This window comes from Lonchura striata, chromosome 3, assembly GCF_046129695.1.
Source record: "Lonchura striata isolate bLonStr1 chromosome 3, bLonStr1.mat, whole genome shotgun sequence".
Lineage (NCBI taxonomy): Eukaryota > Metazoa > Chordata > Aves > Passeriformes > Estrildidae > Lonchura > Lonchura striata.
Genome location: NC_134605.1, coordinates 731,183 through 747,206, shown reverse-complemented (window position 1 = coordinate 747,206; position 16,024 = coordinate 731,183). Strand labels below are relative to the sequence as shown.

At 39.9% G+C, this 16,024-nt stretch overlaps 1 protein-coding gene across 11 annotated transcripts in view; it reads right to left on the bottom strand.

The window, feature by feature from the left end:
- Positions 1-16,024, bottom strand: part of EHBP1 (EH domain binding protein 1) — a 211,109-nt gene that overhangs the window by 121,012 nt on the left and 74,073 nt on the right. For all 11 annotated transcript variants that reach the window (XM_021555826.3, XM_077781833.1, XM_031504209.2 and 8 more), the window contains 2 exons: positions 3,628-3,809; positions 2,412-2,551 (listed from right to left, as the gene is read on the bottom strand). In XM_021555826.3, the coding sequence (XP_021411501.1) occupies positions 2,412-2,551; positions 3,628-3,809 (322 nt within the window). The remainder of the gene's footprint in view (positions 1-2,411; positions 2,552-3,627; positions 3,810-16,024) is intronic.

Sequence of the window (16,024 nt, the reverse complement as noted above, 5' to 3'; positions counted from 1 at the left end):
ACAACACTAAATGTGGTGGTGCTCCCTGGTTCCTGTGAGGTGTTTCAGGCAGTATCCCTGTTTTACAGCTGGGAAAGCAGGCACGCAGTGGTGACTGCCATGGGGCACTCTGAGTCAGTGAGGCATTCCAGCTCCTCAGCTGCCAACACCCAGCACGGCACAAGAGGAGAAAATGTTGGTAGCAGCAAGCTTTCAAAAGGGTTATGTAACTTCCTCAATTAACTTCATGGTATTCTGTGAACACTGCTTTTGAAAGAGTTCTTTCCTACATCAGTTTTGTTACATTTCCCTTTTTCTAAATTTTTTCCTGCTTTTCCACAATGACTCCTACCTCTTTCTCCCTTGCTTCCTCAGCTCTTCTCCTAGCTTTCCCCATTATATTTATTACAGGAGTCACTGCAACTGCCAATGAAATCAATCTTGAGCACATGTTGAAATAGATACTTTACATCTTATTTATTAATGTTTATTTATTGCCCTATGTTTTATGTTCTCCCAATTTGCTTGGGAAATTGCATGCACTCATTCCCTTCAACATCCCTCTCCTTCTCACAGGTGGGAAAAGCTGGCCAGGCTCTTAAACCAACTCAGCTGTTGTAACCAACATGAGAAGAAAAGGGTCGAGCCTGGCTTCCCCACATCATGATTCATTTACAAAAATGAACCCAACTCAACACTCCCATTTTGTATGGCTAGAAAACAGTATCAGAGCAGGCCAAGCAAGGCACAGAAATTGTGAAATGTGAAGTATTTATTACTTCTGCCTTTCATGCAGGTATTGTTAGTTTTGAACAGATAATTTTGGCCTTTGCCATAGCAGATGGAAAGCTGAAATTACTCTAAAATAGCTTGTGCTGCACATCAGCCAGCTCACCCTTCCCATCTATCTCCAGGGATGTTCATTCCATACCCAAAGATAGTAGACAGCCTAGTCTAACCCAGATCAGGCTATTGCTTGTTTAGCAATAATTTGTAGCTTGTTGAATGCTGCAAAATCAAGTGCTGAGAAGCAAGCTGGGATGCTTTTCACCTGCTGTCCTTCTGCATCTGGGTTTTCTGTAGTCCTGAGTGCAGCACCCAGGCAGATCCCAAAAAACCCTTGTGCACAGGAGTTTCTATAGACTGAACATTACCACTCCTTCATTTGGCCTTCTCTGTGGTTATCCAATGGCCTGGTGAACATGGCAGGTTTTGTTTGATGCTGTGATCTGATTTATTCTGGTTACACTGGGAAAGAAATCAACCTTGCAGAATAATTTCAGTGTGACCAGACTGGTACATCTCTGCTCTCTGCCCAAGAATACATTATCCTGGTTTCTCAGATATTTCATTCCAGACTTTCCAATATGCTTTGTGCCAGACACATACAGCATAACCAGACATTTGGCCAGGGTAAAAAATGTTTAATTGAATATGCAAAGCATACAGAAAACATATTTGCATCCTTTCACAACACTAAATGTAACTAAGTAATAAATGCTTCAGGCTGAACCTTTTGATTGCAATGAAAGCTCAAAAAGAAGTGATGAAAGTAATGTTTCATAACACTGAACCAATGTTCCTCTGAATTTTCAATAACAGATTTGACAATTCACTTCTCCATTTGGGATGCTCTTCCCCCACTTTGGAGAAGGATCCCTTTATTTCTGACATTTTAAAAGAGCATTGGAAGTTATGAGGTTTGGCATCAGAAGTTAATTTTCTTTTCCTAATTCTTTACAGAAAGAGTTCTTACTGAACCCATCTGGAGCAGTACTACACACTGATCTGTACCAACAATTTAACATCATCTCACCCTGATCTGACTTGCCTCGATTAGTTCAGCTATCCTGAATACACTAAGCACTTTCATCAGCAATTCAAATGTGGTTACACTATCTCACTTCAAACAACTTCACTATCAAATTCATTAAAGTCCTTTAACAGCCTCCCAGTTTCTTTTGCATGAGACACCCCCACCCAAAAGGCAGCAATATGCAGCCTGGAATTGCCATATTATTGAGCAGAACCTCAACATCTGTTCATGGCACAAGTCATTTCGCAGTTATTCTCCTAATAATTCTTCATTATTTCACTTGAGCCTCTCCTCTTGTCTTCTCGCTCACTGACCCTTTCCTTCTGCTTTTCCTGCTCCTCTGCTCACACTGCTTCTTTGCTTCCCTAAAATGCTACCTACTTAGTGCATCCTCTCCCAAAAACAGGACACTCAGACACAAATCAGTGCTCTTGAATTCACAAGGATTAAACTTTGTTGAGTTATGGATGGGTTCCTCTTCAGTCAAGCTATCCTAAATACTGTTTTGGTTGTTAGGATTTTTTTTTAAGTGAAATAAAAATATAGCACAAGGATAAAAAAAATCGGACAATTAGCAAAGGAAACTATATTTTACAATGCCTGTGGCAAAACCAACCTGTAATTTTTGCAGCCTTTTCCTCTTGATTCACTCTGTTTTCTTCATCTTCTTCATTGTCTTCCTCAAAATCATCTAGGTTACCAATATCAGCTTGTTTCATACTCATCAAACTAGCCAGGCTTTGCATGTCTTCATCCCTAAATAACAAACATCACACCAGGCATTAAAATGCAGCCTGTTAATACCACATCTGATATGACTGTATTCTTTAAAATTCTTTAAATATTTTGATGTTTTCTTCAGGGAGGTCTGTGATATCAGATCTGATCTTGAATATAATGAGAAAAACAAAATTAATACAACTCATAAATATATATCAATTTCTGAAGGGAAAGTTTTCAATTAACAAAATTGTAAAGGGTAAAAAAATACTGCTTTGCATCAAGAGTTAACAATTGCCTCCTAAAATTTTAAACCAGCCCAGAAAGGCTGGCAAATGCTTGCCTGGTCTGCTTCGGTTCAAATGAAAATGCTTGGCCAGACCGACTGCCCACATGCTGCATGCATGCAATACCTACATTCATTCATAACCCCTGATGCTGTTACAGGATTAAAATCCCTTTTCTAAAGATCTGAAATCATTAACGAGATAAGAAAAAGGCAGTGTCTATTTACACGTACTGGAAACCAATGCTTTCACAAGGAGCAGCTTTTTTCAGATCCCTTGCTCAGGGTACTATGAAAACCCTGTCAATAATTTACAATCTAGAACCAAGTGATGAGTCAGGGGAGTGGTAATCAGTGCCCAAGAGAACTCTTCCCACAGGATGTTATTGTGCTCAACCCAAAATCTTAACTCTAAATCCACCCTCCCTCACCTTCCAACTGCTTGTCCTCATTGCATTCTTTGTGAAATATCAGTGGGCTCCCCTGAAATCTGCCAAGGGTATTGTTGGATGAACACACACATGCACATAAACACACACTCCCACTCGTTTCAGACCTGTAGATACTTTTAAGCTGTTGTTATTTTAAATGTCTGTAAGAGTAGAGCACAAGTCATTTATCTCTGAAGAACACAACGCTATAATCAGAGTAAGAAACAACTTTTACTCAGTTAAGAAACCAACTATGGCAAGAATGATAGGTATGCTGAAGGATGCTCTCAAATTCCACCTTTCTATACAAAAAGAGCTCTTTATCCAAAGGATTCTTTGAAAAGCAACACATAGCAGGCTATCTGGTTTTAAAAAAACCCCAACAAACAACTTACGTGGCTTTTCCTTCCCTCAGGAAAATACAAGATAAGGAGAACTGTAGTGTGGCAGATACCACTTTCTTAGACAAAGGCTTGAATTTTAACCTGACATCTGTCTGTGTAGGCATGGGGCTGGCATATTGCTTCATGTTGATGCTGCTGGTGGCAAGAGCTTTTCTACGTCCAGAAGGAGATTCCTGAAAGCAAGAGAAAAACAAAGCTCATGGATTTAAAAGGTGCAGTTACACCCAAACCTGCATGTGCACAGAACAAAACATGCACTTATTAAATCTGTAGGGTTTTTCCTTCCCCCCCCCCCCAAAAAAAAAAAAAAAAATCACTATGGCCCAGTTGAGTGACAGAAAACCATTTCTTAAACTACATCAGTCACTAATGGTGGTGGAGCTTTGAACACTTTCTTAGTGCAACTAAAAAAAAAGGTTGTCCATTGTGATTAGTGGTGTTCCATTATTCTATTATGAGATCTAGGATTTCTTTAATGGCTTGAGCTTGAAGTAGATCCACAGCCCACATCCAGTTAAACTGGTGGGAATATATTCTCATTTCTTTTCATAGCAAATTTGACTCGCTCTGTCCAAACTTGGATAGTTCTGGACTGGAACTTCCAGCCTGTGGAAGACATGGGTTTGGACCATGCATGTATTTCTTTGCATAATGCTTTGAGGTCATCTAGTCTGTGTTCCATGCTCAAATATAATACCTGAATATCTTTCCGAGCAGTGGCTCTTCTCATTAGTGTTATACATGCACTATCAAGAGTGAAAGGTTTCTGAAACTAAAATTGACAATACTTCCAAAAATAGTGATAAAAATTTTGCAAGAAAAGAATAAAGAGCAAAATAGATAAAAGTCAAAATTTTATCTGAAAACCTGAAGTTGCATTTCAATATAAAAGTGTTGCTCATGATTTAACAATTCAGACAAATTAATCTAAAATGCATCTAAGAATCTACTCTCTTGTTCTATCTATTATCAGCATCATCAAGAAAGGAATGATTTTATGTCAAAAAGTTCCAGTAACAAAAAATAAAACAAAAAAGCCCTGCTTTTAATTCTTTTGAAAAATGTTCTCACAATAAGACTACATTTTACTGCAGCTGACAATTTGTGTTGAATAAAGAATATTAATTCAATCAAAACATTCAAGCATCCTTTTTCAAAGTACTTGACATTTCTGCCCAGTAGAATAAGTCAGAATGTAATATGTCATCCCCAAAGAATACCTTGTTTAAAAAACTAGCCTTATCTGACAGATTATGCACAGCAATATTATACAGAACTATTAGTGCATGTAGATACCTTATGAATGAATTTCAAAAATGCATCAAACACTTGAGAAGGATTTAGGCCCTCTCAGAAGAAATACTTAAGAATATGCAAATACTCTCAGCTGAATTAAGTTGAACAGATGCGACTCTCACAAACAATACGAGTGCTCCTTCCCCGGCTGCAGTTGTCAATCAAAGAGCAAGATTAAGGTCCAAGGTTCTGACAATGTGTAAAATGGAAAGGGAGTTTCCATTATTACACAGATATGAACAACAATAATCTGTTCTTGTATCATGCCTTTAGAATAACTAACATTACAAGTCGTTATCCAGAGTGTGAGGTTTACTGCAGCGCCCGTGCAGGCATCTACACCCAACAGGATCTTAGACAACTCATCTTGGAGGATTTTGAAGAGTTGATGTTGACAGTAAGATGTTGACCTTAGCAAGATCAACAGATCTTAGAACAAATCATGAATGTGGGTGCTTGCTTGCAGCCTTCCAGATGAATCATTCATCAGCCACACCATGCCTGTATTCTGACGTGCTCCTCTCAGTCTGACTACCAAAATCACTTCTCAGCAGCTGTGAATATCCCCAGCCCAACAGAGATCTGCATTTATTTCCTTTATTTATTTATTGTGTAGCTACAAATGCCTTCTCAGTGCTGGCTCACCTGTTACATGCACCCATGTCAGGAGAGCCACACACAGACCTCCCACTGGGTCTCATAGGGAACACCAATATGCTTCAGTGACTCCAAAAAACAGAGCTACCTGGGGGCAGAGCTACTTTCTCTGGTTACAAACACACCATCTTATCTGCTAAGTCAGGTGCATGTTGTCTTTATCAAAGTGATTTTTTGAAAAAAGTCAAAGCAAACAAGATAAGCCAAGCCTGTCTCCAGTTCAATGGTGGCTCTGAAGTGAAGAGAAAAGCACACAACATTAAACTTGCAAGCATGCAAAAGCTGGACACACATAGCAAGGCAGAAGGATTTTGAAATTATGTGAATTTACATTTTCACTTAATATCTATTTATTGTACAAATTATCATCTTGTCATTTACACCTTCAGATAATCTGGATTGGAGAGTGAATGAGAGACATGAATGGGGAAGAGGCAAAGTTCTCCCAGTGAAGATGATCATCAGCAATTCCTAATGGAACCTTCTGCTGGTAGCTGATGTAGAGGAAAAGGGAGATGAGAATGCAGGCAGCAGGGTGCCAGGACAAAGGGAAGGAGCCAGCCACAAGCAGGAAGATTTTCCTATCACTACACATCCTGATGTGCTGTGAAGAACAAGATACACTTAGCAATCGAGTTCAATCTTCCTAAGAAATTGATTCATTTCACAACATTTTTGTGCGGCAAAGACAGAACCTGACTTTCCAAGTTCCAAGTGCCTAAGAAAGTCAAAATTTGTAATATTATACCAAAAAAAAAAAAAAAACAAACCCAAAAAAACCAACAAAAAACCAAACCAACCAAAATCCCCAAACTCAAACAAAAATAGACAGTGACTGATATTTTGAGTCTTATTTTGCTCCACATGCAAGTTTAAGTATGTCCTCCTACTCTTCCAGAAAGTGAAGCCTGTTAGAAGTTTTGCAATGTTTTCTCCTTTTAAGCTTCACAGGTTTGGCCTTACATGGTTTTATCTATGTAAGTACACAGGGAAAAACGTTTTGCATGTTAAAAGAAGATTCTCAAGCTGCATAGGTCCATGACTGATTTCACAATGGATTGTGTTTTCTACTCTGACACACAACCAACTTCTAAAAAATTGTCTTTAAATGTCAGAGCGTGCTCATAATCACCTCTTGCAAAGATTGTAGCATTTTCTTCCTAAAAACCTACATACTTCCTGTAGTAGAATTTGAGTTGCCCCAGAAACAGAGACATTTTCTTGCAGAAGGATAAATAATTCTTAAATTAGCAAGGATAAAATAATCCAAGAATAGAATAGACAGCAAACCTACAAGCAGAATGGACAGAAAGAGCTGAGCTTGAGTGAGTTGTTCCAAAGAGAAGCCCACTTTGGTAGGGGTATTTTTTTTTTTAATAAATAATATCCATTTAAAGGTAAAGAGTATTTACTTGTGTCTTACAGGAGCATGTGGAAAGTCAAGCAGGAATCCGAGTGCAAATGTTTTAATTGCTCAACTTTCCTGCTTTTGCCTATATAATCAAAGTTTAAACTGTGTAAGGCTCTGTTATGCCTCCAGGTGTTTTACATTCATGTGACTGCCAGGGTTGCCACATCCTGTTTTGTGAAAGGGTGGCATGAAAAGTCAATTCTGAAGTCACAAGAGAGAAACAATCCAATGCAATAATAAAGAGAGGTGACAAAATACAACCCTTAACAGTGAAGATGGAGTGCATTCTGTAAGAAAAGAGCAATTTAGAAACCCTTTACTTTTAAGAAAGGCAATGCATTATGCAAATAAAATCAGCTACAATATCTGAATGTCACAGAAAGACAGAAGATAACATAGAGTGCCAGTAAAATACAAATACCTCTATGTTATCTTCCAGCTCAAACATCCTCCTGAGACTAGAATGGGCACTGCTGGACTCGTAAGAGGACCCATGGAGCATTGGTTAACAACCATTTCTTGTTTCATGTTTGTTACTGTACGGTTCTATCAAGTGAAACAGCACACTGGGAAAAAAGTGCCATTCTCCTTGAAAACTTTAATAAATTATTAAAAATATAACTACATAGTATGTTAGCAGAAACTCCAGCAGGCCTATCTTCTTGCCTAACAGAATAATGGCTGTGTTGGGTCAGCTGAAGGCTCTGAGAAATCTGAATGTTATTTTAGAAGTACATTGTTTGCCAGAGTGATCATTTTAATTCACTTAAGAAGAGGAGAATCTGCACATAAACATACAGCAATACTTTTCCATCTTTCTCACCTGTGTTGGGGAATTTCTGCTTTTGTATTCTACACTTACCTCTCACAAGCAGCTTCACTTCCCTTCATGGTCTCCTCCTATTCCCCACAGTCCCCAAAATGCCTCCAACATTTCACCATTTTTTGGGTGAAATAACCCTATCTGGGCAGTACATCAAGCTGTATCAGCTGTTCCCAGCTGGCAAAGCAGCAGGATGAAGCACATGGCTGGCTCTGCACTCTGCCCACTGAGTGGTTGGCACTTGTGCATCCTGGTAGTTTAGGAAAAATTTGAGCAAATTATTAAAAATCTAGAAGAGGGAGACAAACTCAAAGGTAGCAAAATGAAAATTAATATAGAAAACAGAAAGACTTCCCAATACCCTGAAGTACTTTGATTTCTGAATTCAGACAAAGAAATACGTAGAGTAAGTAACACTCAGTAGGTCAATAAAAGTTGCGTTCCTTTTTTGAACAGAAGAGAATTAGTAATAATGCACTCAGGCAGCTCCCAATTTCTAAGCATGCTGTTTGTGTTTGCATAGACTTTAAAAACATTGTCATCTCAGATACCAAGAGAAGTGCGATTCAGCAGTGCCATCAGAAAGACAAATTGCAGACAATCTGGAGCCCCAGGAATCACAAGCTGTGAGTGCAGGGCCAGGCTCAGATGAGCTCTCATTTGTACTCGGCTCTGCCAAAGCCTGGGGACCAACAGCACACACAGACACGGACTGCAAACAGGCTTCAAAAACTTCTGCATGTTTTTTCCAAGGAGCAGTCCCCAACACTATTCCTCCCCAGCATTTTAAGTTACTCCCACAATCCCTCAGATGACCATCAAATTACAAGGTTTGGGGCTAGAGAAGGGAAAAATAACATTGGCCAAACTGTAGTCGGTTCAAATGAAGCCAATGAAGCTGCACTTACTGACACAGATACAGGGCCAGACCCATTTATCACACAAATTCCTTTTCAGTAATGCAATCATGCGTTATTCCTGTCACAACATTCCTGGCTCTGAGCAGAGTCAGGCATCCCAAAACTTCCAACACAGGAAGTGCCAGCCTTCTATATATATCTGCCTGGCATAAAGGATTCCCACAGCCTGATCATCTGCTGCAACAACGTGCAGCAGTGCTGTGCACCACAAGCCTTGTCTAGGAATCATCCCCATCATTCCCTGCTGAAGAGGTCTTTTCACAGCAAGCAGGACAAAAATACTCAGAGGAACTAAGTGCAGAGATCCTGGACCACAGCTGTAAAACAAACAGCTCATTTATACTGGGAAGATGATGATCGACATGTCACACTATTAAACAGTGCCCAACTCTGTTCCAAAAGATTAACACCTTCACAAGAAAGGTCTTCTTCAAGGTTAATATAAGAGGTGCAAATAAGTAAGAAACACCTTTGTGTTCTGTTAAACTGCCTCCAAGCTTCTAGAGCTGCAGAGAATCCAAACATTGTCTGGGTTTTGTTCATGTTCTGTGTTATCTGGGCTGGGGAAAGAGTCCCGCCAGAGAAATCAGCAGGATGTGTTTTACCTCTGCACACCTGAACTCAGCTTGCCCATACAGAGCTGTGACCCTGCTGTGCTGTCTGTAACCCCTGAGGTTCCAGTGCCCTCCTTTCCATACACACACACATATTGAGAAATAACAGGAAAACATTTCCATGCTGCAGAAATCAGATCAAAAACTACTGAAGCTCTTCATTATTTAGATAGTAAATGGTCCCTCTTTAATAGAAATATATTAAATAATTAGTGATCAATGTATAAACATCCAAAAAAGACCTAACTAGGGAAGTTTCTTTAGTGGATATTATTTTGTCAAAAAGAACAATAAGGAAACAAACAAGGAAAATGTACAGCACAGTATTTTTAGGGGCTGCCTTTTCGTCTTTTACAAAAGCAAATGCTAAAAAGCCCACAAAGATATGCAGATTTTAAGGAGGAGCAAACTTCGGCAGAAAATCATTGACAAAGCAATTTATCCAGTTCTAAAAACTCCTCGAGAGGAACAGTGGGCTTCCCTCTTTTGGCCCCAGAATTAAATGGAGCCTGTTGTGGAGGAAAGCTGTGCCCTGCAGCCCCGGGCAGCAGCAGAGAGGAGCTGCAAGGTTCTGCCTCTCCCAGCCTGGGGTGGCAGCCCTGCCTGAGCATCGCCTCGCTCAGATGGAAAGATCACTGCTTCACCAGCAGAGCAAAATGGATCACCACAGAATTTAATTTGGGAGAGTATACAGCAATTAAATGCTAAAATACACAAGCTACAGGGAGCTCTCTCAACTGGAGAGAATAAATTAGAAACTATGTCAGTTAAAATAATTTAGACAGGCGGATGGGAGATTTGGAGGACTGAATGAAGGCAGCACGACGATCTCTGCTGAAAACTTGTTTAAAAGCAAATAATGGTTCAAGGTATCCGGAACATTATTAAGAATTACGATGCATCTAAATGGAGAATTTAATGTTTAAAAAATTCTGCACATACCAGAAACGTTGGAACCTTAGACATGAGGGCTTGAAATAAAACAAAACATTTTTAAGCATTGAAACAGCTACCCTTAATGACATAATTATATATTTGTTATCCTTACAAAGTGACCTTTGTCCTTGCCAGAACCAAAGCCCTTGTATCAAACTATTTATCATATTGGTCATATCTTAGGTTAAGCTTGAAGACTCCTTCAAAAAACAGCAATATGTTGGTTTTAACAGTATATCTACACTGATGAATCATTATATTGGAAGCATCACACATTGTTTCTCATGTAGCACAAGAAGAGACAATTTCAGTAAGCAAAGAGAAAACCCTATATGCTACTTCAGCTTCTGTCTTCTTACAGCACCACGAGATTCCAGTGGCACCCCAAGAGACTGAGGTATGTAGTGAAAGGTTCTTTCTGACTAAAATCATACCTGTGGGTGTGCTCAACTGACCTGTTGTAGGTAACAACAAACCTTTCATCTTCCCAGGCTAATCCTCTGCATTCACAGACTCTGGAAATCTCCTATGATTAACATCAGACACAAAGTTTAGAAAAAGAAACTGTACCTAAGAAACTGAGTCATTCATCTACACTATGCAGAATTACACCAAGAAAATTCAGAGGTCTTGTTTTTCTAGCAAAAAATACTGTTAAGCTTCTTAGAGAACTACTGGGCAGATGGCAAAATATGTGCATGATTAAAATTTTAGTTGGGCAAATTATTAATAGATCATCTGTATGAGACAGGTATCCCCTTCTAAAGTGGGCTTGCTGCTTACAAAGGACAACAGAGAAAAAATTACAGGTGAGCTGGGTAATTTTAATAAGGAGCAGATAACTATTGAACCCTAAAGTACTACCTTGCACAGGATGTGGATAACTGCTTTATGTGTCCATTTATAACACCCTCAATTGCTTTCTCCCTTGGACTGTTTTAGTAATGCAGACACAATTCCTGAACACTCTCCCACAGAAGTATACAGGAGATTGACAACTGATTCAAGAAACATTCACTTTAGTATTTGTAGCTTTTTTACTCTTTTAGATCATTTCCTCTAGAGATGCTGTGCAAGTTTCTCTTCTTTGGTACTGACAGGTTTAAATTTATTGTTAGATGCCTTTCATCAGCTAAACTCAGACTGTCCTTGCACTCGATGAAAACATTACTGCATCTTTGCAAGGTACATGAAATTTTGCTTGTTTTTGCAGAGCTACAGCTTGTGCAGTACCACTCAAGAGCCCTGGAGCATGTGACTACCCTGTTTCCCTCAGCAGCTATAGAAGGGCATCCCTGCCTGCCAAGTCTAGATCCCAACATGCTGAGCTCACTAATGCCCCAATGGATCTGTTTTCCTTTCACAGCCATCCACCCTCTGTTGTTGGGATCACCCCACATTAGGGACTGTCTGTTCCCTTCCTTTCCCCAGATGCCACAGCAGCCAGGGATGTGACCATCTCCCCCAGGCCTGCTAAAGTACAGGGTGCAGCTGTGTGCAAGCCTGTGGGAACTACTACACAGTCATCATTAGCAAGCAAAGGCCATCAAGCTGAAACCATTTCTATTTAACAAAAGCTACAAAAGTAACTCCCACTGTAAACTCCTGCACAGTTTTACTCTGTCATGGATGTGGGCCACAAGCTGGCTGAAGCTGGCAGAGAAACTTAATATCACCAACTGGCTGTTTAAATCCTCAAAGCTTTCCTCTCAAAGGAGCAGATTTGAGGAAGTCTAGGCTTGAGCTGCTGCAGACCTGTGGCAGGTGAGGCTGTTAGGAAAGCACCGCTTGCAAAGCCCAGCAGTCCCAGATTTCCTGGAGCTCTGTGCTGCTGGTTCCTCACACTGAGCCCTCTGCCTCCAGGAGCAGCTCCCACACTCTGCTTCAGCTGAGGCACTGCAGACAGCATTCCCTGGCTGGGCTCACATTCCTCCCTGCTTTTGCAGAGTTTGCTGTGTACCTGTGTAGTACTTCTGTATACCTGTGTAGTACTTCTGTATAGTTAGCTTCAGCCCAAAGTAGAAATATAGATAATTTACCTAATGTTAGAAGAAGGACAAACAGCAGATACTAAAGTTAGCTCCTAAACTTTCATCAGAAATTGGAGTAAGAAACACACTTATTTTGTGTGACTTCCTATTTCCAGGGGGAGGACAGGGTAGCTGACTTCATAACCATGAATTTAATTTAACTGCTTAGCAGCTCATAATTCCACATTTTTTCATGTATCAACTAAAGGGGCTCACAGGTTGTTCTCTGGTTTTTGTTTTAAAATAACAGCAATAACTGGTACAAAATTTAGATTTAAGCTCACCTACCAATGCCTGGCACTCCAGCTCTGCTTTGCCTGACAGGAAGCCTCCATCATGAAGCCTCCTCCTCCTCTGCTGTGTGCAGAGGTCTCCAATGAATGGTGCCACTGCACCTTCAAATAGTACAAAAGAGAGATGTCCAGGTAGTGTCCCCTAACAGAGTCAGTCCTTAAGAAAAAAATAATTGACTAATTTTTTTTTTTAAAGGGTAAACTAGTTACTGATTTATTGTTAGTTCAGCTTCTTTTCTGTTTCCATTCTAGTCTCTAAATTTGCTTAGTTTGTCTTGGTCACTTCAAGACAAATACCCAGAATCATGAATGTTAAAAAGGTGTGTTTGAAATAATACCTCAAGCTGAGGAGTGAATATTTAATGTAAGTTCAATATAATATTAAGAATAGCTTCTGCACCTCAGGCCATGCCTACCTACAAACCTTGTCCTCAGGAAACAAATACCATTCAGGAAGGCATATGTGATACAGGCCCCAGAATTAACTCTTGATTATTTAAACAAACTTGCTAATGTAAGCACATTATTCAGCTCCTTTGTAATCTCCAACAAAGAATCAAGTTTGTGGCAAAACTCCTCAAGAAGAAACAAGGTGAAAAGATTAACTGCTCCAACAAGCTTATATATTTTCATTCATCTTTCCAGAGAAAGGCTTAATTATTCAGCATAGTTATAACCTGTTAAAATGGGATTTGCAAAATACCACATGTCATCAACCAGTTGTTATCATCTCAGGGTAACTTCCATAGAGCAAATGCACAATGTTAAATGACAAAGTTTGCAAGGCTTACGACAGAGAAAAGCCTGCAAGAGTGCCAATATTATTGACTATTACTTTATGTTTTTTCTGTACTGAAAGTTGAACCTGAACTGCAAAAGCCCAGAGCAAATGGCTGAATAGTCTGTAATGCCTGATGGCTGTGTCCTGAGCAGTGATGCTCACACCACGAACGTTCCTCTGGGCAGAACCAGAGACTCCAGGTCAAATCACTGATCACTTTGGGAACTTCTCAGAGTTAGGCTAAAAGACCACTTCATAAAAGACAGCACAATGTTCTTCAAAGGGAATATGTAAGCAATATTATTGCAGCATGAATATACCTCCTTATTAAATTTGTGACTGTGCTCTTTTTATTCTCTCGCATCTTGCTCACAGCTGCACAGCATGTGCCAAGATCACCAGAATGCATAACAACAGGACACAACACAGCTGGAAAAGTGCCTCAAAATACAGAGAAATTGCTGGACCTGCTGTTGCTCTTGCCTCTCCCTGTATCTCCCACTGCCAAAAAGGGGGCACACTGCAAGGCCACCACTGCTCTTAGCTCTGTGCCTGTGATCCTCATCACAACATCCACTCTGGAAGAGCTGGCTTTTCAAGGAAGTGTCTCCATTCCAACATTCTCTCACCCTTTCCTACTATTCTTTATACATATACCTTATTACTATTCTTTATTACCATTCTCTGGTGCCACTTCATGACTATTTCTGTCCTCCAGACCTGCAGCTCGCTATCAGGGGCAAAACCTGGGTGCCAGAGGTTGAATCTGCAAGTCTCCTCCCAGCTGCTATGCCAGAGCAGGGCGGCTGGCAGGGGCCAGTCCGGTGCCCAGCAGGCTGCTCTGCAGAGCTCAGGATGCAGGAAAGAATTCGGGCTCTGCGGATCTCGGGCAGAGTCCGAGCCAGCAGGAAGGAGCAGGGGCAAAGGGTGGCGATCCAAGCAGGGCAAAAGGGAGGCAGCTGAAAACTCCCAGCTGTGTGGAGCTGGAATGGGGACGTGCTCACACATGTCGGGCACCTCAGCTGTCACACCCTGTGCACACGCAGCGGCGGCAATGGTGTGTGGTGCAGGTGCAGTTATTTATTTATTTATGTCTGTGTTTATAAACAACGCTGTAGACATTTTAACAGCGAGGATAAACAGAAAGCATTCCGAAATGCATCTTAGCAATAAACGTAAACCTCAAGATTTTGAAAGCCCATCCCTCCCTCCCTCCAAATTTGTTTCAATCAGGGAAATAGTTAAATGGATTTCTTCTAACTTTGTACTTAAAGTAAAATTCACCTCAAGGCTGACAAGCATAGAAAATTTCAGTCCAATGAGTGAATTTTTTTTTGTTAAAGCTGCAATAGCCTGAAAACAGGGGCTTGTAATGAAGCTGCCCCATCAACCATAACCACACTGTCAGTAGAGCAACACAATCATATTGCCTGTGTAAAAAAGCAATGCATTTAACATTTTCTTCACTGTGTATTATCTATTAGCTGAGTTTGTCACAGAGATATGTGGCAGTTCCCTGCAATACTTACGAATATATGGCAAGGCATACAAGAATCCATCTACGTCTGCTTCAGCACAGATTTGTCTTACTACATTTTGGCAAACAACTTCAAACCCACCCTTCTCTTACCTTAGGTTTCTGTTAAATACTGTTACTAGCAAAAAACTGAATTTGTCTGAGGCAAACATCTCAGATCTTCCCATTGCTATTCTCTATTACTAATGCACATTACATGTTCAATTCTCCCTTGCTGTTCCTATGAAAAAGGTCTTGTCAAAAACAGATTTCATTTTTTCTGTGTATGCACAAATTAGTTATGGATGATTAACAAAGCATTCATTCTTTTATTTGCTTTGGCTGAGACTTGATCTGTGTTACATTCATGTGAGGGAAGCACTCAATTTTACGTTGATTAAATATGAAACACTGCACTCTTGATAAAAAGAGTTGTATTCAGAGCTGCATATTATACTGACAAAAGATGCATGTTCTTGGGCTAATAGTTTCTTAAACAAGTTTTTCCAGATTTTTAATTGCAAAAAACTTGATACAGCTGCTTTTTTTTTTTTTTTTTTTTTTTTTTTTTTTTTTTTTTTTCCTTCTCAGCAAGTATTGGGCAGCGAGAGCTTTGTGTCCCAAAGCAATCTGGTGCAGTCTTAACAAACAACAATAGTTATTTCAAACTGGATATAATAAAAAGGAATTTTCAAGTTCTGCCCCACAATTTGATTTCTTTGAACAGAACTTGCATTATGAAACTTTTTTTAAAAAAGACTGCAAAACGAAGGTCAGACAACAAACCACAATTATAGAATTTGTCTCTTATTACATCAAAAATTCAACAAAAATAAAGAGGTATTGGAGAAGTCTTATGGAAACTTACAGGCAGTCATAACTGAGAACTTAGCCCTGATCTGCTGTTACTGATCTCAGGTATCAGAGGACAGCATGTGCACAAATGCTCCTCAGTAAAGCCCAGAAATTCTCCACATCCATTAAACACAGTGAGAGAGCGACACCAAAAAGGATGCACCTCACTTAAGCAAGGTAAGTAGGTGCAAGCCTAACTCTCAGGACACAACCCACTTGTAATTAAATCAAGTTAAAGAAAGCCATGTGATTAAGC